At 44.1% G+C, this 22130-nt stretch overlaps 1 protein-coding gene across 1 annotated transcript in view; it reads right to left on the bottom strand.

Moving 5' to 3' along the window:
* Positions 1-2194: 2194 nt before the first annotated feature.
* SH3BGRL (SH3 domain binding glutamate rich protein like) overlaps positions 2195-22130 on the bottom strand; it is a 36971-nt gene continuing 17035 nt past the window's right edge. The window contains exons 2-4 of the mRNA XM_076347064.1: positions 12593-12778; positions 9208-9288; positions 2195-5008 (exon numbers count right to left, since the gene is read on the bottom strand). Of these exons, the coding sequence (XP_076203179.1) occupies positions 4976-5008; positions 9208-9288; positions 12593-12778 (300 nt within the window). The 3' untranslated portion in view covers positions 2195-4975. The remainder of the gene's footprint in view (positions 5009-9207; positions 9289-12592; positions 12779-22130) is intronic.

A 22130-nucleotide genomic window follows, 5' to 3' on the forward strand; every position in this document is an offset into this window, starting at 1 on the left:
GGGCTTCACACATCAGCTTTTTTCTGTACCCGGTGTAATCCATTTCCAGAACAAGTGCCGATGCTGTCACGATCTCTGTGAGAAAGGGGAGGAAAACGGAAGGTGGAAGAAATGCGATGCCAGTACTCGGATCTGGAATGGGCTATGCGGACAATGAGCAATAATTAAATGCCTTCATTTTCCCCTCACACCTTGAATCAGCTCCACATCAGAGGCTGGGGATGAGGTGGGGAAATGTCATCACAGAACGCCTCTCTCTAGGCAGTATCATGCACGCTTTCCCACTCCTGTGTTTACATCACCAAAAAAACCCTGAAAAGGCAAGACTGGCAAAAGAGGAAAACACTGAGTCAGGAAACCTTAATGGCTTGTTCCCAGGTAGTGAGTTGTCTCAGTTTCTTTTAAATTGGCCATTAAAATTCTCTTACCTTACTGGGGAAAACACAGGAGAGATGAGGTCTGATAAAGTTCTTCACACACGTTACTGATCAGTCTGAATCTATTACGTTAATGGATTAAATTAGTCCTTTGAAAAAAAACTTAATTACGTTGTTCTTGGAAAGTCTTATTTCGTGCCTTTCTCACATTGTGGGCCTGAGTGCACAGTTTTTCTCACGTTAAAAAAAAAGAGAAAACCAAGACACAGAACAGATCTTTATATACAGTGTGTGTGTGTATATATACTGTATGTCTCTGTGTGTGTATATACATATATACAGTCTCTTACCAATAATCGAGCTGCTCGGGAGCCACTCATTTACTCGCCCCCTTCTGCTGACTGCAGCTGTACCTCAGGTTAACCCATTCTGGGCTTTGCCTTTGTGAAGTTAACCTGAACGGGCTCTCTGAACCAAGTCTCTTCATTAAGGGACTAGCAGGCACCTGTCTCCACCACGCACACCTCAGATTTGTATTGCAAGACATTTCTGGCATTTGAAGTATGTGCAACACGAGCTGAAGGATGTAATCAGACTTTACAGCATTTTCCATGACATACAGATGAAGAATATTAAATGAGAAATGAATAAAATCCCGCATTAACTGGTAGAAAAGTTTATTATTACAGTGCACACCATTGTAACCTGAAACAGCAAGTCAAGTAAACATTATATGCACACATGCAGTTTGTTTTTTAAACAGATTTTTGAAAACTATTTGTATTGAGCTTTACATTAATGAATAACAATTTGGTATTTTAAGACTTTTTGTAAACAAACAAGGAAACCAGAGATTTTTCTGGGTTATACAAGTGAAGCGTATATACAGGGAAAGTAAAGGGGATTCATCGTAATTAGAAATGGCATCAGAAGCCCTTTTCTTTTATCTTACATCAGGGACCATTTTTTAAGACACTAAAGAAGGGCAAGTAAATGTGAGAGACGAGCAATAAACACCACTAAAAGACATCAATGTAAGTGACGGCTCTCGGTTGTGCTTTAGTTGTTCAGAGAGAAAAAAGTTGATCCTATAAATGGCGAGCAAGCGGCCTTCTCGCAAACCACCCTTCAAAGAATTAAGTTACTGGTTTCCTTCAGAGGATGTGAATGGAAGTCTGGGATTTGGGCAAATCCTAGTGCGGTTTAGGGGCTGAGAATGCATCTTCTGTAGCTCTACAGAAGATCTTCTAGGCGGTGCAAAACTTCAGCACGTAAAGCTTAAAAGAATGTACCTGCTGGGTCTACCAGGCAAACAGAGAAGATAAAAATGAATAGCTTTAGTTGAAAAATTTATCCTACACCGCCCTCTGGCAACAGAAATATTAAATAACATAGTTCCCCTGCTGTGAGCAGCATAAAGCTAATTAATTACACATTGCAAAAAAAGCAGCTGAGACTGTTTGGCGAGCCCTACGGGCACGGGGTGAAGCTGATCTGCCCTGTCCGCTTCCGATTTGTAACTGCCTTGGGGAAAGAGTGGGAAAGCAGGTTAATTGGGAAGTGCATTCAGTGCTCTCCCAAACCCCCCAAAGTCTATTTTGTGTAGGTGTATCCTAAGTAATTAAAACCCATTAGCTGCAACAGGTGAGAGATCCAACCCAACAGACTTAACATGCAGCAGCAGCGGATGCATTACGTTCCCTCTGTTGTACAGATCCTGTACTTTTAAAATAAAGCGGTATTTTCACTTGAAAACTCCACTGCTGTCAACTTACGGCACCACTTCAAACCGTGAACAAAACATGCAAACAAGTCAATCGTGTGAGAAAGCGTTCTAAACCAATTTTATTGGAATGATACAGGGATGGTTAATATACAGGTAAAAATCCTCAATGCCTGCCTTCTACATAGGAAAAAAAAATCAACAAATTCAGTTCTTGCGCCCATCATTAACCTAACACAGGTATGGGAAACAGAGAAAGAGCAACGCGTTCCTAGCACTCCTAAATTCATGCAAGATATCTGCACCAAAATGAATGCAAGTTTTACACGCAGTCCCACAACAAAGAGAGATTTTCGGTATTTTTCAGTTTGTGTTGGTGCCTCGTTCCTTGGACAAAGAAATAATTCAGTCTGTCTCAACAGAGCTTTCTTAGGAATGCTGACACGGTTTGAACGCTACCATATGGCAACGGTGGGGGACCAGACGAGGGAAGTGACTTTGTTTCTTAAACTTGGCAACTTTCTTGACTGTCAGAAACAGAGATTGACCTCGTTTCAGAATGTTTTGGGTCGCTGAACTGACAGAATTTGGCAGCGACTTTCAATTACAGCTTCTCCAAAATAATGACTGTAATTCACGAAACTTACACCATACTTTCCTTACACAGGAAACACAGCAAATCCGCATGAGTATAGCGACTTGTGTGTCAAATTCCACTTTCTTCACAAGACTTCACTTAATATCGTTACATACTTTCTCAAAAACTTGACCACTAGTTTAGACACAGAGAAAGATTATGCCAGTGTTAAGAAAGAAAAATCACCTCGGTTCAGAAAGATGAAATCATAGTGAACAACAAAAATTGGACACTGGATTTAAAACGTAACCTAACTTCCATCCCCAAAAGATCTTAAAAATAAATTTCACAAAATTTCAGTAATTACTGATAAAGCTTGTTAATGAAAAAGCACAAATGCGTGTGTTAATCTTGAAGGTAAGGCAACATTAATCTATCCCTATGCCTTTTGATGCTGTGCTTGCTTTTGTAAGGACAAGCTTCAAACTGACTCCCAGGCTCCCAAATCAGAAAAGATAAAACATGAACTAAATATCGTTTTAACTAACTTGGCCCCGTGCTAGATCCTGCTCTCGAGAAGCAGAGCTCCTCTCCAACCAAAGCAAGTAGCTGCATTTCTCTTTTAACAGACGTCAACAAAAATCATCAGTTGTAGTGAGCAGAACAAAAGCCCCGAAGAGATGTTGGCGAGGGAAGTATTTAAAATTACCGCACTTTAGAACATCTTTGTAAATATAAGTTTTTGCTTTTATCCTGTTCCTAATTTCAGACTTCAAAACTACGAACTGTAAGCCGTTGCAGAAAGTATTTATAAAGCACTGCACACATTTTACAGCGTCGGTGTAAAACAACCGCATGGCGATGAGAAGCTGCAGCCTTTTGCTGATCTGATCTGGTTTCTCTGTCTTCATAAAGCAAAGAAAATCAAAATGTGTGTGTGCAGAGCTATTAGAATGATCCTCTAACTATAGCAAGGACTAATTATCTTTCTTACTGTCTTTCGATGCTTTTGGGGAATGAGTACATTATGTGGTGCAAAATGCATTTTAAATTACCCACACACCTTTTAAACCTGTTTCTTATCCTTCAGGGCACTTGTAATTATTTGTATTTTTGCAGAATATGGCCAAGAAATACAGTCTACCTCATGAGCGCTGGGAGAACAGACAGGTTAATATTGCACATGGTAAATTCACCAATACAAGACACTTTAATCGATTCGCAATTCCTGTAATAGCTTCATGATACGGCAGTAGCAATGGAAAAAAAGTTTTTAAACCTTTAAAAAAAAAGTCTTGCTTAATTACAATAGTTCTTGCTATTCAAACATTTATTTCCTCGTTTGAAAAAATACTATATGAATCTAACAACTACATGAACATGCAGTAAGATGCCTAATACTATAAGCAGTGTGAACTGGTATTTTTGTAGAGAAATACATTAAAGGCTTTCACCCTTACACAGGTAAGGAAATGCCATTTCTGGCCATTTTGGCTTATTTGCAACATTGCCTGGGAATTAGCGCCCACTTCACTGCAGTGCACTGAATCTTGCACACAGACATGTAATCGAGTCAGGCTTAGGCAGCTGTGTGATGAACTTGCCAAGGGAAAGGCTGTCCATTGCCCAAATCCCTTTTTCTTTGTCAAAAGAGCCCACACGGATCACTTAAATGAGAAATACATGGAATTTTTTTTTTTTTTTTTATCATCTGTACAGTGTGTTACAATACAAATCTTAAATATTCATTCTACAAAAGAACAAACACAACTTTCAAAAGTGACTACAATGGCTATACTACACGATACCACCTACAATTTCATCTGAAACCAGAAGAGACACTGAAAAATTACTGTGGAACTCAGTAACATTTTTGAGGCAACTCAGGCACTACAGTTAGTATCTGACAAGGTTTTAGATGCTGTTGCTTGGTTTCCATATTTTAAATAGTTGGATCTCTAGGTATAGCCCCCATCTGTATTATTAGTACTAAAATAGTTTCTTGAAGTTTACACAAAATGGACGAATTGCAAAGACAGTTTAAACTACGTGAAAATCATTCCTATCTAATTGCTTCAGTTTCCTGTGCTTCCAACTTTGTAATAGCACACTCCGTGCTCTCCACCTTTACCTTCACATTTTCATCTTGTGTTCAAATTTGTATTATGTACGGTGAATGCTGCAAGCACCAATCAAATGTTAGAAATCACATCTACATTTCTGGAAGCAGAGACAATTGTACTATTTTATAAAAAGCTGTGGAAATTCCCTTTACAGAACATTTAAGGCAGTTGAAATTCATGCTTGCTGCTTTGCCAGTGCTTCAGCTTCCTGAAACAGCAGAACAGAATTACACGTATTAGTACTTTATGAAAGGTGACAACTTACACATACCTGTGTTAGGCACCAACATTATGACATAACAAAAATTGCAGCAATACATGATTAAGAATCGAGCAGCGCTGAACCCAACTCAAGAAAAGAGTCCCCACTGCCTACGATGACATTATAAAACAAGCCCCATACGGTGCTGGCTTTAACTCCAATTCTAAGCTCAAGTAGGACCTGCAGGAATATTCCAACCTGTGGCCAAGACCAGTTTCGACCATAAAAGTTTGAAACAAAAGAAGATCGGATATAATGAGTTATCCCTGATTTCATATTAGGACACAGGAACTATTTAGAGATCAAAGATTATTTGAAGAGCTATGGTTAAATGGAAAAGGAATTCTTAATTAATAAAAGTCTCCACATCAAAAAAAAAAAGGGGGGGGGGGGGGGAGAGGTCTCAGCAGAGATGTAATTTACTTTCTGACCTAAACCCTACCAAACGACCAAAAGCCCCCATGTAGCTTTTGCCTTCCAGAAGGGTGATCAGAGCAGCCTGCGAGTCCTTAGTCAGACACAGCTCGGAGCTGCTCCAGCAGAAGACCCAGACGCAAGCTCCATCCCGGGGCTGGCAGCAGGTCTGTCCTGGCACCGGCACTGCCGAGTAATCCCAGCTCCCCGCTGCGGGGGGAAGCGAGCCAGCGGGGACGTGCTCCTTGGGAACCGCTCCTGCCTACCACCTGCTCTCCATGCCCAGGGCTCCCAACCCATACCTCTTCGAGGGACCCGGTGTAGATCTGGTGCCCTTTGGCTACATGAAAACATTCCTACGAAGCTTCTGAGATGAAGGAACAGCTGAAGCAGTTTAGCGGACATACCAGCTAACCTCTAACAATTCTCAGTATGTTTCAGAAGGAACATTAAAAAAACAATAGCCTGCATTTTTCAGTCTTCTTTCAGCCTTTGTAAGGTGGCCACAAATGGGAACAGAATGACAACAGAAGAAATGCAAAAGGAATCTTTTTCTGAAGATGGTTTCTACAAGTGTACCTTTTGACTGAAAATTAATTTAATTACCTGTTAGTAGCAACACGGCCTACAAAAAGATGAGCAGTCCCCGTGCTCTCACTGCAGCACCTCAGTGTGGACAGCGTGGTTTATTTTAAAGGAAAAAGTTCCGCTAAACTCAACTTTTATGTAATGGATTTGTTTGCTTTGGTGACTGCGTAGAAATACTGAAGATAACAGACTCAACGATATCATCGTTAACATGAGCCAGTATGCTGAACAAACAAAAAACAAGAGGAGAAAGGACTAAGAAGGGAATTTCCAAGAAGCCCGTAAGACTTGTAAGAGAAGGGACACAGTGGGTGACCCCAGCCCGCAGGACAGGAAGTACCACGCATATCTCTTATCTTAGACGTGGTGGATCGCTCTGGTTTTCCTGGCTATCTGCCCAAGCGCGTCGCATCGCGCTGCCTCTTAACTCAGGGGCGTGGGAACAGCCTTGCTCGGACCGCTGGCTCAGGTCTGCCGCGCTCCCGGACTGCGCTCTGCTCCTCTGGCCGCATGTGGCGGGTCAAAGAGCGGAGCCGGGACGTCACTGCGCGGCCACGCTGCTCGTGCGAGGGCATCCTATCAGTTCACGGCAGAAAAGGCAGGTGAAGAATGAAGGAAAGATTAAAAAGGTCTACAAAGCCTGGGGGCAAAAAAAAGGATGTTCGATATTCTCTAAAAGAGAAGTGATTCTTTGAATGGTAACAAAGAGGAGATGGTTCCCTTGGCTTTGTAACAACTCCGTTAACCAGTCGTGGGCACAACAGAAGTGACATTTAGCGCTTTTTTTTTTTTTTTGCCAGAAAATGGAGGACAAAGTACTTCTCTTCAAAACAGACAGTGGTAGGCTGGAGAGGATTCCTGGTATTTCCCTCATCCCCAGGAAAGTGGGTACAAGTAACTCTGAGAACATGCTAACCTATTTGTCTTGAAGGTCAAACTTCACTTCCTTGGGCATGGTCCCACAAGTTACCTGGGAAAGGCTCAGCTTTTCAGATTTGACACTATCCCTCTTTCATGCTTTTCCTTATTTTCCCTCAAGGCCCCTCACTGAGCGTGCTCTCAGTCCTTAAATAATTAATCGCAGCCTTTAACTTACCAAATCCTCTCCCTTTAAAGCCCATATTGCTTGAAGTGGGGATACTTTAGACAAATTGAATGCCCACCTTTCCCAGGGTTTGAAGGTCCACTTGTACTCTCAGTGCCCAAAGCACAAACCAAAGCACCAGGGCTCAGTAAGTAGTTACTTGCGTTTCCCACGCTCACTTCTGAGCCCTTCTTGTTTAGCATTAATATTGGAACTTTGTGTTCAGAGTCAAACAACTTTCCAATCTCTCAAGATGACATTTAATGGAGGTTTGCTGTCAAGGTCCTCTCCTGCAATAGCACACAGGGTGATCCCAGACTCCTTCCATTTTATGTAGCAACATATGCAGACGCAAGGTCATTAACCACAATATCACATCCAAGCTGCATGCAGCTATGCTGTAAATGCCAATTTCAGCATCTACAAATCAGCAGCAGGCAATCAGCTTGATTTGACATCATGTAATTGTGGGATGGATACCAAAAGTCAGCCCAACAGCAGAATGCACTGGGGACGAGGTCACTTACGCAAAGGTTATCAAATGCACCTCCCCATGCTGTAGCAAGCAATATGAAAATTCAGCAGAGTACAAATGCATTATGTTTCTCCCTTTTAAAACTCACCTTTTCCTTATACACTACCCCTTAGGACAGAATCGGAGCAACTAATAGCCATGCAGACTGCTTCCGCAATCTGGCAGGTTAGGTAAGCAGCAATGTTCATAAATGTTATAGAAACAACAGATGACCTGATTCATTACGGCAGCAACTGCTCTCCAGTACCACTGCACTTCCCAGACCTCGGCCGTGAGGGGAAACACACGGGCTTTCCTGAGCCCCGTGGTCTCAGGGCTGCTTTCTCACTCCTGGGCTCCATCCTGCATACTCTTTCGTGCAGCGCTGTGCAGATGTTGCAAGAAACTTAAATAAGATTTACGTGACTATCGCACTGTGTGCAGCTGGCCTCCTGACGCCGGCGACGCATGACGCTGGGGCATGTATCACAGGTTTTGCTCTCTGCAGTTCTCTGTGCGAGGCAGAGTTTTTCCTTGCTACACCATTCACATTAGTGGAGCTACCGCTAGAAATTAGTCTGGCTCCCAAAACTGTTTCAATCTGACCCACAACTTGTAATGCTTAATACTGATGGATCATCATCCACCTTTAAAATTAGGTTTCTTAGTGATGTGCACAGCATGACCTTCAACTCTTACATGAATGAAGTTGAAAGGAAATGGCGTGTTTATTCATTGGAACAAGAAAGCTGGAAGTGACCTGGAGGATCCTGCTGCTGTCAAGTGAAACGTATAAAGCAGGCTTGTCCTATCCTATCGAAATCAAAAGAAGTCCAGCCCATTGCATCCGCAAAGCAGCAACCCAGTTTGTAACTGGCAAAGGAAAACAAGGCTTCAGATGACAAGCTGGAGGAAAAAATTACTCTGAAGCAAGACCGCATTATTTCAAAAACAGTGACTCTGGTTTCAAGGTATTTTCTAGTACAAAAATCTCATCAAAACGTCACATGAATTACGTTTTTTCACTGAATTGAAATAATTCTTTGGTTTTGTGACAATTTTTTTCATCTAGATTTCTTGTGCATTCTTCAGTGCAAATATTAACTACTCTTTCACTTGTTCCCAGAGTGTACAATAAAAAAAAAAAATCCAGTGGTAAGAGACAATTATTACTAGTGAAAACCTTGACCCAGCTCTTCTTTCTAAGGCAACAAAAGCTCTTCCATTAACTTAAAAAAGAGCAGCGTGGCTCTGCAGTGAGGATACCAAAAGAGCATCTGTACTGAACGCTGAGTTTTTCTGGTAGGAAGAGGGGGAGGAAGATGCCTCCAGGGAACACAGCATCCTCCAAATAAACCAGCCCATAACAACAGCGTGTTGCTGTGATGATGAAGCCTGAAAGTTAGTCTCTGGAGACTGAATATCAGACCAGCAGGTAGATTGACTGGGGCAACCACAGAACACATAAAAGATCCTGCTACGAGCAGAGAACAACAAGGTGTAAAATACAGGTTGTGGTTTACTGTGAGAAATGTACACACCTACCTTTGAACCAGGTGGCGCAGTCAAGCCTAAAAACGCATACACCGCATTGTTCTCTCGAGCTTCAAAGAAAGCTTCGTAGTCCTTCACCATGGGAGTCAGGGAGGGGGGTGGAAACAAAAGACAGAAGTATGAATCGTCAGAAACAATCGCAGCTCCTCAGCTTGGTGTGTTACCCAACCCACACCGAGCAAACTGCTTCCTGTGGCCGAATGCAAAATTCAGAGCACCGCCTCAGATATTTATCATTAGCACTGATATCACAGAAATTGTACTGTCTGAAAAGTGACAAGCTGGGAATTTCAGTACCTGTAGCAACAAGATGCTGCTGTGGGGTGCTCCCGCCTCTCCCAGAGGGACAGCCTCCATAGCAAGGTAGTTGTCACTGGTCTGGCATGGATGTCCCTCCTGCAGGAGCGGGCTGAGCCCGTACCTTGTCATCAGAAACACTGATGTCCACAGGTGCCATTGCTAATTACCGGTGCAACCATGGACATTAACTCTTAAACCTCTTAAAAGTTAAATTCAAACCTGTAAACTGAGAGTACATCCTTTCCCATCATGTTTCCCATTAATGATTACTCTACGCAAACGAAGGAAATCAGGTGGCACTGTTCATTGTACTCACGGTGCACTACAGTTGCTCTAAATATGCACACAGCCACTTCCCAGGAAAATTCCCAGGTAAAAACAATGAAATAATAAAAGAAATACCAATGCTTCCTTCTCTGTCCTTTTTTATATTTGAGGCAGAATGCAGTGCTGTACAGAGTACAAACAACACAGCTTAGCTGTCTGCTAAGTTAGGAAAGAGCAAGCAAAAAGCCCACAGTATGGCTCAGCAACAGCAGTTGCCAAACACTGACCAAACGGACCCAGAGGGTTTGTGCAAGTCCACCGTTGTCTGAGTTACCACATACTTCCCTCGCTCCGATTTCCAAACTCAGCACATATCTGTCCTATGACTTTCCTTCTCTCCCTTTTCAACTGAAGCAACAGTACCAGCTTCCTCCAGCTTTACTGGGGAATGTTTTGATGCAGGAGTCCTGGCTGAGAAACCCAAGGCAGCAGCTCAGAGCAGGCTCAGTCTCGGGCTGAAGTCAGGGAGAGAGCTGCCATTAAGGGCACGCTACTTCGCATGCTTGGCTGTCTGGTAGGCAAAAGCCTAAGAAATAGCAAATGCTGTTTGAAAACAGCAGCGTGTTCAGAGCAGGGGCAGCTCTAAGAAGAGGCTGTTGCAGCTGGAACAGGAGAAAGTACAGGGAACAAAGGATTCAAGCTGCCTGGAGATCGGGGATGTCAAATTATTGTTCGATTTGCACATGTAGCATTCGGGTGCTAGTTTGATAAAAATGTGTATGATTATGTTAAATCCTCCCTGAAGCCCTTCTGTTGACAGTACTGGGGCTGCCTGATAACAAAGGGGTTGTTTATCTTGCTAGTGCATAGTCCAGCAGTCTGCTTCGTAGCATCTACCAGGAAAGGAATGCCTGTGACTGAGGAGCAGGGTTCATGCCAACTTGCACGGCATCTACAGTTACAGCCTTTCTGCTGTGCACAGGCCAATAAAAGTCAATTTGCTCATTCCTCTGCCAGTTATGCTGCATCAGATGAAACAAACAGGGAAGTTCATGCTTGAGATGGATCAGATAAAGACATAAAGAGGTTCAAGTGTGTGGGCATAGAATTAACTTTTACCTTCCTGAAAGCTAAACTGTAGTAACTTGAATCCAGCTACACAAATTGACCAAACTTCAAAGTGACATCAACCAAAATTTTGGGGATGAAATAAACCCATAGCAAGAGCCGATCTGAAGCATCTATACCCCTCTCCCCAAAATTACTGTATACAGAACTGTCATGGATTGCAGCTGGGGACACATTAGAAGCATCTCTGATAAGCAAACATCCAGATCTAGGTACATACAGCTTTTTCTCTTCCTGTCCCACACCACTGCAGAGCCAGGCCCTGTTCTGCTGCCCAGCTGCAGCAATGCAGCAGAAATTTGGTGACATTTCACTGATAAAGGACAACTGCACGGTGATCTGCCGGCATGCCTAAAGCTCCGGTACACTGTCGTGGTTTAACCCCAGCGCATACACCAAGGGAGAAAGGTGATACTGTTGCAGCTGGACTTCCTACTGGTACAGAACTACCTGCCTCTTTTTTTTGTTTGTCTGTTTTTAAAAGAGAGATAACTGAACAGAGACTTTCAATTCTTTGTGACTAGCCCCTTCTCAGCTTTCAGCTGCAGACAACTATTGATCATTATATTTGTCGCTCCAAACCAACCTTTTTCCATGTCACAACCACAGTCGGTAAAATTTTGAGAGCCAAGTGGTACATTAGCTTACTGTGGATATTGTTTCAAGTTCTGCTTTTATTACAAGCAAGAAAAAAATCCTGGTGCGTTGAGAATAAGTTCTTTCAGGAGCCACAGAATTGCCTCACAAAGGTCCAGAACTGGCAGGTTCTGACTTACAGACTTTGCAGGTCAGGACCACGCTGCAAAACGACATAGAAACCAACACACGGCACCAGAGGAATGCATACTGTGAGCTCTTTTCAGAAGATACTAAGTTTTAAAAATAAAATTAACAGTTAATCTAATAATCATTCAAGCATGGCCTGCTGAGTACAAGTGCTGCAGGCCAACTTACTTTTGATCAAGCATTAAAATAATTACAAGTAGGAATTGTATTTGCTGTATGAGTTTTAATCTGTTCAAGGCATTGGAGTAAGTGGACCGCAACAGCCTTCATTTTGCAAGCAGTACGCAAAAACTGGTCCCAAGAAGGATCAGAAAACTGATTTATGGTCATGGCAGACATAAATGCATATGAGCACTTATTTTGGAAGATGAACAGACTACAGAGCGATCTGGGATCCACACATATTGGCAAACCCCATACAGACACAACAGATCTCTGAACTTGCTACAGAACACAAGGTTGATGCAACAGTGCCAGATGTCTGTGAAGTGTTCGTTCACAACCATGGTGAACGTGAGAATTAAAAAAAAACCAACCTGTAAACTTTCAGAGCCGTAAGAGGGGAAAAAATACCACAAGGAAAAAAAAAAAAATATATATATATACACTGCAAGGTGGTGGTAGGCTTATTCCAGTAACAATGATCTGAGAATCAAAAGGTCCAAATTTTAATCTCTCCTCTATGGTGAAACTGGAATATTCAAGAATCAATTATTCTTAAAAGCCCGAGAGGAGGGGTAAAGTCTGACACCTTCCATGCCCTTCACAGTTTGCACACTTGAACACACAGCTGGCCAAGTCCTTTCTTGCTGATCACAACAGCAAAGCACAGACTACGGCAGCAAGTTAAGAGGACTGGGACGAGAAGAGATGGAGACCTGGAGCTGTCCCTTACCCCGAGGTACCGGCTGTCGTTGAAGAGCCGCGGCGGCAAGGGGTTCCCGCTTGCTGGCCGACTGTCTTCAGGGACGTTCTCGCGCATCCATTTCCGATTTTCCTCATTGGCGGCGATATCCTTTTCCTCAAATTCAATTTTGTTGGCTTCCAAGAAACCTAACACATCTTGTTGCTGTTTTTTAATCTGTCACAAAAGAGGGGGGGGAAGAAAGCAAACAAAATCAGTCAAACCATTTTTTTCTGCTGCCGGTTATGCAATTCCCGGGTTAAATGTGGAAACAAAGGGGTGCAAAACAGGTTGAAAATGGAAGCGGTAAGAAAATTCCTAGAACAAAAAAGTATCTTCTAAAGAGTCATATCTGAGCCTTGACTTGGCTCCTATATAATTGAACAGGCTGAAGTCTAAAGACACTGTCCCTATACACATGTGAGTGTTGTGAACCTTAAAGGTCTCCAACCAAAAGCAAAGGTGCAAGCAGTCCCCTTGCAGAGGCTGTGTTGTCCAGGCCTTACAATTAATTTGGGGGAATGTTGTTTTTTCAGGTGCAGTGAAGTTTGCTGGAGGGACATTTGACGTACAACCTGTTTCCTTCGTGCCCCTGGAAGCACAAGCTGAACCCACCCTTCCCAGAGACGCTGTTGTCCTCCTCCTGTGGGCTATGCACCTCACTGCGGGGAATTCCCGACAGAGATCTCATAAAGTCATCATTAACAGTAAGATCTCAAAGCAATTTTGGCTCGTGTTTCTTTGGACAAAAAAAACCCCAACAACCCTCTTCTGCTCTGCTCCGGGTTTCAGCGGTGGCAGGTGTGGTCTCGGGAGAGCTGCGACCCCGCATCCCCCATCCTGGCTCGTCTCAAGAAGAAGTCTCGGGGGGGGGGGCGACTGCACAGGCTGGATGAGATCCCACACCTGATGCAGCCCGTCCTCTGCGCGCTCACACAGCACCCAAGTGAAAAGCAGGATCTGTACGGCAAAGACTGTGCTGGCTTTTTACAGAGAGGTGTTTTCTATTACTGTCCTACATGAATTATTGACTTCTTGATACAAGATCTTCTGCTTATGCTCTGTTCTTCCTCTGCATGATTTCACCACCATAAAGGAAATTATAACCATGCGCATCCTGGCAAACAATAAAAAGTGGGATTTAATGGGAAATTTGTTCTCTTCAAATTATTCCCTTCACTACAAAACCAGTCCAAGGCCTGGCTTTAACCTAATTAGCTCGGTGCAACAAAAGCAGCGCTTCATACAGATGTTGCACTGCTTCTAATTCAGGTCAGCCACCAGCTTCCCCGAGCAGGCTCTCCATATACGGCGAAGGGAAAACAGGCAGCTCCCGGCCAGCAGCGCCGAGGTCAGGGCACAGCCAGACGAGAGCCAAATATGGTGCCAGCGCCCCCGGCTCGCGCAGCCCCGCACCCACGGGGCACGGAGCTGGACCGGGAGGGGTTGGGGGGGGGGGGGTTTAGTGTAGGAAAAGTGCTGCCCTGGAAGGGTGCGGTTTGGGAGAGCAGAGCCCGGCGTCTCCGAAGAGGAGGCTGCGGTGCCTTGGCAGCCTTTAAGCATCCATTGACTCGTTCTTTAGCGGCTCCTTTGGAGCCGTCGCTGCTGGCTGCGTGGCAATCCATGATAGGGAACCGGTCCAGGTTAAACTACACCTTGGGTGAGGTGGTTTGTTTTTAAAAAACCTGGATAGATAGATCTCCCTCTGCGTCTAGCTCAGTGTAATGCAAAGGGACCAACCCTGCTCTCCCGACGGAGGAAAAACGTGCTCCCAGCTTCAGCGGGGAAGCTGCCTGCCCAGGGCTGCAAGAGCCAACATAATTCCTCCTCACATGTCAGCAGAGGAGCCACTGAACTCGATTAGCGAGTACCCTTGTACCCTTAAACAGAAGAATATTGCTGGACATTAGCTAATTTTTGTCATCAGTAAATAAAAATGGGCAAGAAGAATATTGCTGGACATTAGCTAATTTTCATCATCAGTAAATAAAAATGGGCAAGTTCATGCCACCCCGAGGAAATAATTCATGTTACAGGCTGTATAGAAAAACATTTCTCAGCAGACTTGAATCTACTGGTAAGAGATTTCTTTGCCTGCCTTTAATAACAGGGGTCACAGCAGGAGGGAGCAGTCAGGGGAAGTTTTTCTTCATCATGCCATACAGCTCAGAGGAAAAAAAAAGCGAGCACTTCCTTTATGAACTGTTCTGTAGGACTAAAATAAGGGAAAGGTCTTTGTAATTTTAAACTCCTCTGCCAGTGGTCACTATCTAAGGCAACATACTGACCTGGGAATAAGTGGAGATTTTTTTCCCCAAACTAGTTATAATTTAATTAACCATTTCCCACCATTTGTAAATTACAGATTCAGCTAGTTTTCATTAGTCTCAGGTCCTTAACTTGTCCAAAATCTGCTGCTTAGTGAGAACACGCTTTGAGATGTCCCAGAATTTTTAAGAAAGAAAAGCAAGCTTTTACCCAATCTACTATTAAACTATACACTCTGCCATGTAAAACAAGAGCTGTTTGACAGTAATTAGCATTTTGATCGCCTGAGAAGTCTCTTTATTTTTTAAATCATTTTTACTATTAGATTGCCTCCTAGCCATACACACATCCTCACATTCCTCACAGCACCTCAGCTCAGTACCACAGTGCAACCCCTTCACAGGCAGACCCCGCATATCCAGTCCTTTCACGCAGCACCCAGTCTGACAGGGCTGGACTATCTCAGCCATTAAGATGCTTCTTCAACATGAAGAAAATGCCCCTGGCTACCCTATGTTGCCATTATTTTATATGATGAACTTAAACAGAGTCTTCCTCTTAGACATACGTATGCAAAACATCTCTCTGTACACTGCCACATTGCCTGTTTTGCTCTATTTTCGCTCATTCTCCCAGCTTCATGGAGCAAGGACAGTCTCTGGGTTGTTCTTTCAGCTACAGGTAGCACAACCAGGTCCCAAGTTCACGACCGTGGCTCCAAAGGGCTATCACAGCAGATAACCCTCTCTGCTTGTTTGTGAAGAGCTAGCAAAGCTGGAAATGTATTTTTTCTGCTAGAAAAGGCACCATGTGGAAGGCAAGCACGTGCCGCTCTCAGTCTGTCTGTGGTCAAAGGAGGTAATTCTCTAAAGAACTGTAAAGAAAAGCAAGGAGCTGGTGTTGATGCATGAGTAATATTAGTTTGAAACCCTAGTTTTCTGGCCAAAGAAAAAAAAAAACAAGTTGGAAGATTAAGAGGCGATGTCTTCCTCCTGGCTCCTCAGACAGGTCTTCTGACCACGGTGACAAGCATTTACATGAGAGCATTCACTAAATGCTCCAGAGAAACATGGCACCAACCGCTGGGCAGAACAGACACCGAGGTGCCAGATCGCACTATTTTATGGGATTTTATTTAGAAAATGTCTATTAATCTCAGGCAGTGGAATACCACTGGGAGGGAAGTGCCTAAAATAGAGCAAGAGACGCCTGCTGCTGCTCCAGGGTATTCTGCCTTACTCAAAAGGGCATACACTCTCCTCAGGACAAGAGCCTGGAAGATGGTTCCTGCTGCCCATGTTTGGGAAGGAGCAAGCAGCCTTTCTTCAGGATGTGCCTGTCAACACGCAGCACTCCCTTCCCAAAAAAACCTCTCCCAGTTGCCTAACCGGGCATGAACACCGGCCAGCGCCTTTCCAGATACCGCACCTCGTCCTACGCAAAGGACTGTCATGTGTAAAGCTATTTTGGCCTGTTAGCTGCAGCTAACCGCAGTTTGCAAACACGAAAATCCTTGTTTATACTGAGTGCTCCTGGCAGAGAGCGCCAGCGGAGAGCCGGGAACATGCGTACAGTCAGAGCAGGAGCCGGGGAGCCAAGAGCAACGCCGCAGCAGCAGGGTCCTGAGGCTGGGGGACCAGCACTGGAGAGGCAGGAGGACTCGTGGATAGACACAAAAGCACAAAACCAACAGAGAAATCACGGACAGGGATGGGTAGACAACTGCAAGGAAGGAAAGAGGCTGCGGGCAGGAGCGGATGGGACAGAGTGAAACAGATGGATGGAGACGGGGCAAAATCCCAGAGGTGGAGGTGGGATGGAGACAGAGGGACGGAAGGAGAAGGGTTGGGGTGGGGAGCAGCAGAAGTCAGTACTGCCGAGAGGAAGGGCCGCATCCTGCCGCAGTTCACCGCTGCCCTGCCTGGGGAAACGAGAATGCCCTCGTGAAAGCCAGTTTTGCTCACAGACGGCTTTACCCCCCACCCCCAGAAACACACACCTGGTTTCTTAGCCTGAACACACGCTTCTCGGGGCATTCTTGTGGGGAAAGAGAGCTAAAATTACTCGGGTGGGTGGAAACGTTACACTTTTTGCTGACGTTCCTAAGATAACGTTGAAAGGAAACATTTAACCAAACGAATCTATTTTCACTCGGGTTTGGCTTTCACCGTCTGTTCCGAAGACAGAAATAGCTTTATGGCAAGTGCTTGGAGGTTAAGCAAAGTCTCACCACCAACCTATAATCTCCTGCATACAAAATCTGCACAAGCAACATTAGAAGCTCATGCTTCCAGCAGGCTTTTTTTTTTTTTTTAAGATACCCTTGTGTATCAAGATTCTCTTCCTTTCAGGTTACAAGCCAATCATGAAACATTAAGCTTTCAACAGAGCATGTGCATAGAGTAACGTTATGAAAATGAGTAGTTTAGGATTATTGTCCCTCACTTGAATACACATCCGAAGTTAAATTTACTGTTCTAATATCTAACTCGCATCAGTGGATGACGTCAGTAATGCAAGAGAAACCACGTCAACGCTGCCAACAGTAGAGATGGGTGACATTTTCCAACAACTCACAGTCCATCAAAAATGGGGCTTTAACCCCAAAGTGGGCAGAAAACTTTCCAGAAAAGGCTGCAACATTTTAGACTCAACATTTTTTTTCTCCTCCAAATCTTTACTCATTGAAAAGAAAAAAAAAAAAAACGAACTCAACTAAAAGATAATGAACAGAAAGGAGGCAGGGGCGATGCTGCAGGACCTTGGTCCAGCGAGCACACGATACTTTCATCCCCAGCTCTGGCCAGGACTGTAAACTGGCTGTCCCAGCAGCCAGCCTCTTTTAGCACTACCCCGCTGCAAGGAAACAGTTGTTTTAAATACTTTATTGAAACGAATTCCGAAGAAGGTTCTATCTTATTTGGTATACACAGGCATACACATACAAAAGAATAGTCTAGTTTACACTGCTGGCCAAGAAGGGTTTTTGTTTTTTTTTTAAAGTCTTGTTATTTTTTCAGTTTATAAATAAATTCCTTGTTGGACAATAGACATGTTTTGGATATCTATTTATGGACCACTGGAACCCGAAGTAAGTTTACAGTTTGAGCGCTGCTGTTTTGATCACACAACAAACTTCCCCGTGCCGATCACACGGCTGCGGCTCTGCCGTTTTGGCACTCGGCACGGGGCGTTCTCCACCATTTCTGTGGGTCCTGTGTCCTGACCTCCATGCAGGGAAAAAACACAGAATTCCCACCCCTCACCCAAAGATACGATTAAATGGCTCATACATTGTTGTGAGGATTTAAAAGAACTTTAAAGAGATTTCCTACAAAGTTCCCAGCCATGGTTATATCGTCACTTATAGCATCCAGCTCCTGCTGAACACGTGGCCTGAGATGCCTCTCCCAACCTCACAGCTGAGAGCCAGCACCAGGACAACAGTGAAGCAACATCCTACAGCGGATCTAGATCTTGCACTCTTCCCAATTTAGTTTAAAGACAAAACCAGCTTTAAAAAGTTTTTTACCATTTCCAATTCCAGCCTTCTGGGTTCTAGATAAGGAAAAGCAACTAAATCTTTAAAGCGGTTGCATTTTAAGCCAGCGATGATTTTAAACGCGCTGTTTCATCGTTGGGGGGGATAATTCTTTAAATCACAGGGGATATCTGCTTTGTGCAGAATAGTGAAAAAGCTCAAAGCCCCAGACGATGCTACTGTTTGTAGCCAGACTTGTAACCATCGGTTCTTCAAACGGTTCAGTACCTTTTGAAGATTGGTAAGCTCAAATTTAAACAGCAAACAGGGAAAGCGCAGCCTAAGAAATCTTCGGCAAACTCCAGTGGCAGCCAGCAGCGCTGTCCTTTCGCTCACTGCAGCCGAGGTGAAAATACCCAGAAAATGGTTTTCTCTGGAGGGAGCGGGGCAGCACCAGGAATGCTGTGCTGCTGCCAAGAGAAATTAACTTGCTGCAGGGCATCCCGCAGGCTGAGCTGCGCAGCGTGACTTTAGGACTTGAACCACCTCTGCTGCTGTGGCTGGCTAACACTACAGCAATTCACAGCCACTTTTTGGAATTAAAAAAAAAAGTTGGGTTTTTGGGCTTTTTTTACATTTCTCATTTAATTTCTAAAATGATAATGCCTTCCTCATGTGAATTGCTAATGCAGAAGCTAACACTTGCAAATTAGCTGCAAAACGCTTATAATTTTGCCTCCCGGTGCAACATAATTTGTAGGAGTTAAACAGCATGGCAGCTCAGCTATGTATTTAAATGTCACGGATTCCTGACGGCCCCCCTAAGCTTGTTCTCCACTCCCAGGACACTACAGCAGGACTCCCTTCAGAGACAAAACACCTCCGAGCAGGCTTGGTCCTGGCCTCCATCAGAGTTTTCTCTGTTTTTACCATAATATTCAAGGAGACAGTTTTTTGTATAAGGTGTTTTTGTTGGGTTTATTCGTATGAACAAACCAGATTCTTTTTCCCCCATGTTAGCTTAAAATTCCGAGCTGCCAGTCCCGGTGGTGCTGGTGGCCACCATCCGCTGTAAATGGCGGTCAAAGGGAGGGAAACTTGTAGGCACCTACAGCAATGACCTGCTTGATCAGAGCTTTGCAGGCCGTCTCTGAGGCGTCGTCTCCCAGTGATTCATGTCTCACTCTTACTTCTCTCTGCCTGGTAGAACATCTACCTATTTTTAGGTCTGGGCAATTATCGTTACAGAACTCAAACCACTTCTTTGTTCTGGCTATTTTAAGCCGAGCATTACACGTAGTAGTGTCATCATTCTCTCTCCCAATGCTTGGTTTCTGGTCTGTAAGGAATGAGATTGAGGACAAACACAGCAAAACCACCATGAACTTATGTGACCTAAATCAAACACAGGAGGCTGGAAAAGCTCACGCTGTACTTGGGCTGCCTTTTTTTTTTTTTCCTTCAGAAATTAGGCAGTGTCCAGATGGGCTCCATATGTACTTACTCTCTCCCTCCAAGGCCCTTTGGGAAAGCCCATGGCGTATCAACATCTATCCTGCATAGCTGCTACAGCAGCCCTCTCTTGATGTGGTTTGCCCTCAACAGCTTAAAAGTTGTTTATTTGGACACGGTTCTCACCACCAGGCACCCACCGACCCTGGGCTGCAGTAGCACCACGTGCCAGCCTGAGGCCCAGGGCAGGAGGCAATGGACTCCAGCTCGCAGCGGGAGTGGCAACCTGATTCCCAGTTCTCGTGTGTGGTTCTGGAAGACACTTTTTAAAAGGAGAAAGAAGTCCTGGGGTGAAAGGATGCAAAAGGACCACCACTCAAGAGCAAGGTTGGGGGAAGAATCCAGGCTACTTGAAAGGCTTTTGCAACCTAACCTGGAGGTTGCATCATGTCTGGAAGCATGTGGTCTGCCTGCAATGGGGCATTATCCAGGCATAAGGTACCACACCACAGATCAGACTTCGCAGCACAAGCCAAGAATATAGCTAGAACAAAGGACAAAGTCTGTACTTCCCAAAACAAGACCACAACTTGCTCCAGAAACCGTAGAAAGTTACATAAATGGAAAATCTGATTCATGAGAACAAAAATAAAAGCTTCTCTTATGGATTATAATGCCTTTGTAAGTGCACTCATTCAATAACCCAAGGCCTAAAAATTTGTTAAATCCCACACCAGCAAAACCCAAGTCAAAAGATCCTAGTGCATTCAACAAGTTTTTTCCTTCCAGAAGAACCAAACACGAAAGTTAATGTCACCTCCATGTACTGAAGTCCTGGGGATCAGGATTCTCAACAGAGCCCAAGGCCCTTATGGGCCCAACTCCCACTCACTTTTATTTACTCTTTGACACAGACTGCAAAGAGAATAAAATCCCCAGTGGCAGTTTGGCTTTTAGTCCCCTCCGCCCGCTTTGGAAAGTTCAGCCAGCAACACAGGCCTGGCTCCTCTGTTTGGTACAGCCCAGTAAAGCAGCCTGCTGAGCAGGTTCCTAATTGCTACGTCGCTGACTTGCTATTGAAGTTCAAGGAATTAGTTAAGAAAAAATAAGAAACCTTTTCTCTATTGCTCCAAAGGAAAGAATAAAGTAATATAATCATCATTTGGAAGAGACTAATTTAGAAAACTAATCTCAGCCGAATTCTGTTCAGAAGTACCAGAGAACACTAAATACAGGATCTCAACGCATTCACTTGTGCTGTGAAACAGCATCGAGCGTTGAAGTAACCCACGCAGGCTCACTGCTTCTGAAAGGCTCCTGAGCTGCCCGCTCCTTCCTCGTCTTGGTCAGTGCTCAGCACCCAGCTGGATGGTGCCTTTGCACTATCTATGTGGTACATGCACTGTGCATGTGAGTATATGCCTGAACGGTGGGACAGCACACACTGCGTATGCTCAAGGCAAGGACTTTTGTGCCACGTGAAGTATGATACACATTTAGGAAAGGTAATGGTGTAAATACCACTAATGCCTGGTTTCCATCACACGTGGATACACGCAGGACAGCGTTACTTCCCAAGAGGGCTTTCTTACCCAGGGGAGATCCGGGTGAGCACTCAGTGTCACACCGCTTCAGGCAGAGGTGTAAATATAGTGCTGTGAACAGCATGCAACACAAGTTGAATGGTTGCGGAAAGCAGCTGCTCAGCAATAGGATTCCAAAGGCTCTTTCATTACACTACGTGGTGATTTGGGGTATTTGTCACTTGGTACCTACAAAAGTAGACACCTGCTAGCAAAACTCAAGGCTGGAGTACATTAAGCAACCCCTTAATCATGTTGTGGGCATAATCACACGAGCAGTTGACAGAAGCAAATCTATAAGAAGTTCACCTTTGTCAGTGTTGCATGGTATCAACAGTCAAAAATATTCGGACTCAAATGCCATCGATTCTTTCATTTCAATGTACGCAGGATTAGAATTTAATCTTGCAGCAGGATTTCTGAATGCTGCTAGTTTCGTGTCAGACATGCAATACAGCCAATTCTACTGAAGCTCTATTACAGTCATATTCTAATAAGAAAGATACTAAAAGGCCATAAATAGGTCAGAACTGACTTGCTGCATCGCACCGAATGTCTGTTTAGCTACTTTCCTCCAGCAGTGGCCAAAAGCAGATTCCTTTACCCATTAGTCAAGTATGAGGACAAGTAACATTTCCTTATTCATATCTTCTCAGCTCCTAGCAAACAGCACTAGCAGCACTGCCTAATGAAGGCTTGATTACTTTTTAATGTGTTTTAAGTTTACTTTCTATGAAGGCACCTT

This window comes from Aptenodytes patagonicus, chromosome 9 (genome assembly GCF_965638725.1).
Source record: "Aptenodytes patagonicus chromosome 9, bAptPat1.pri.cur, whole genome shotgun sequence".
In the NCBI taxonomy this organism is placed as follows: domain Eukaryota; kingdom Metazoa; phylum Chordata; class Aves; order Sphenisciformes; family Spheniscidae; genus Aptenodytes; species Aptenodytes patagonicus.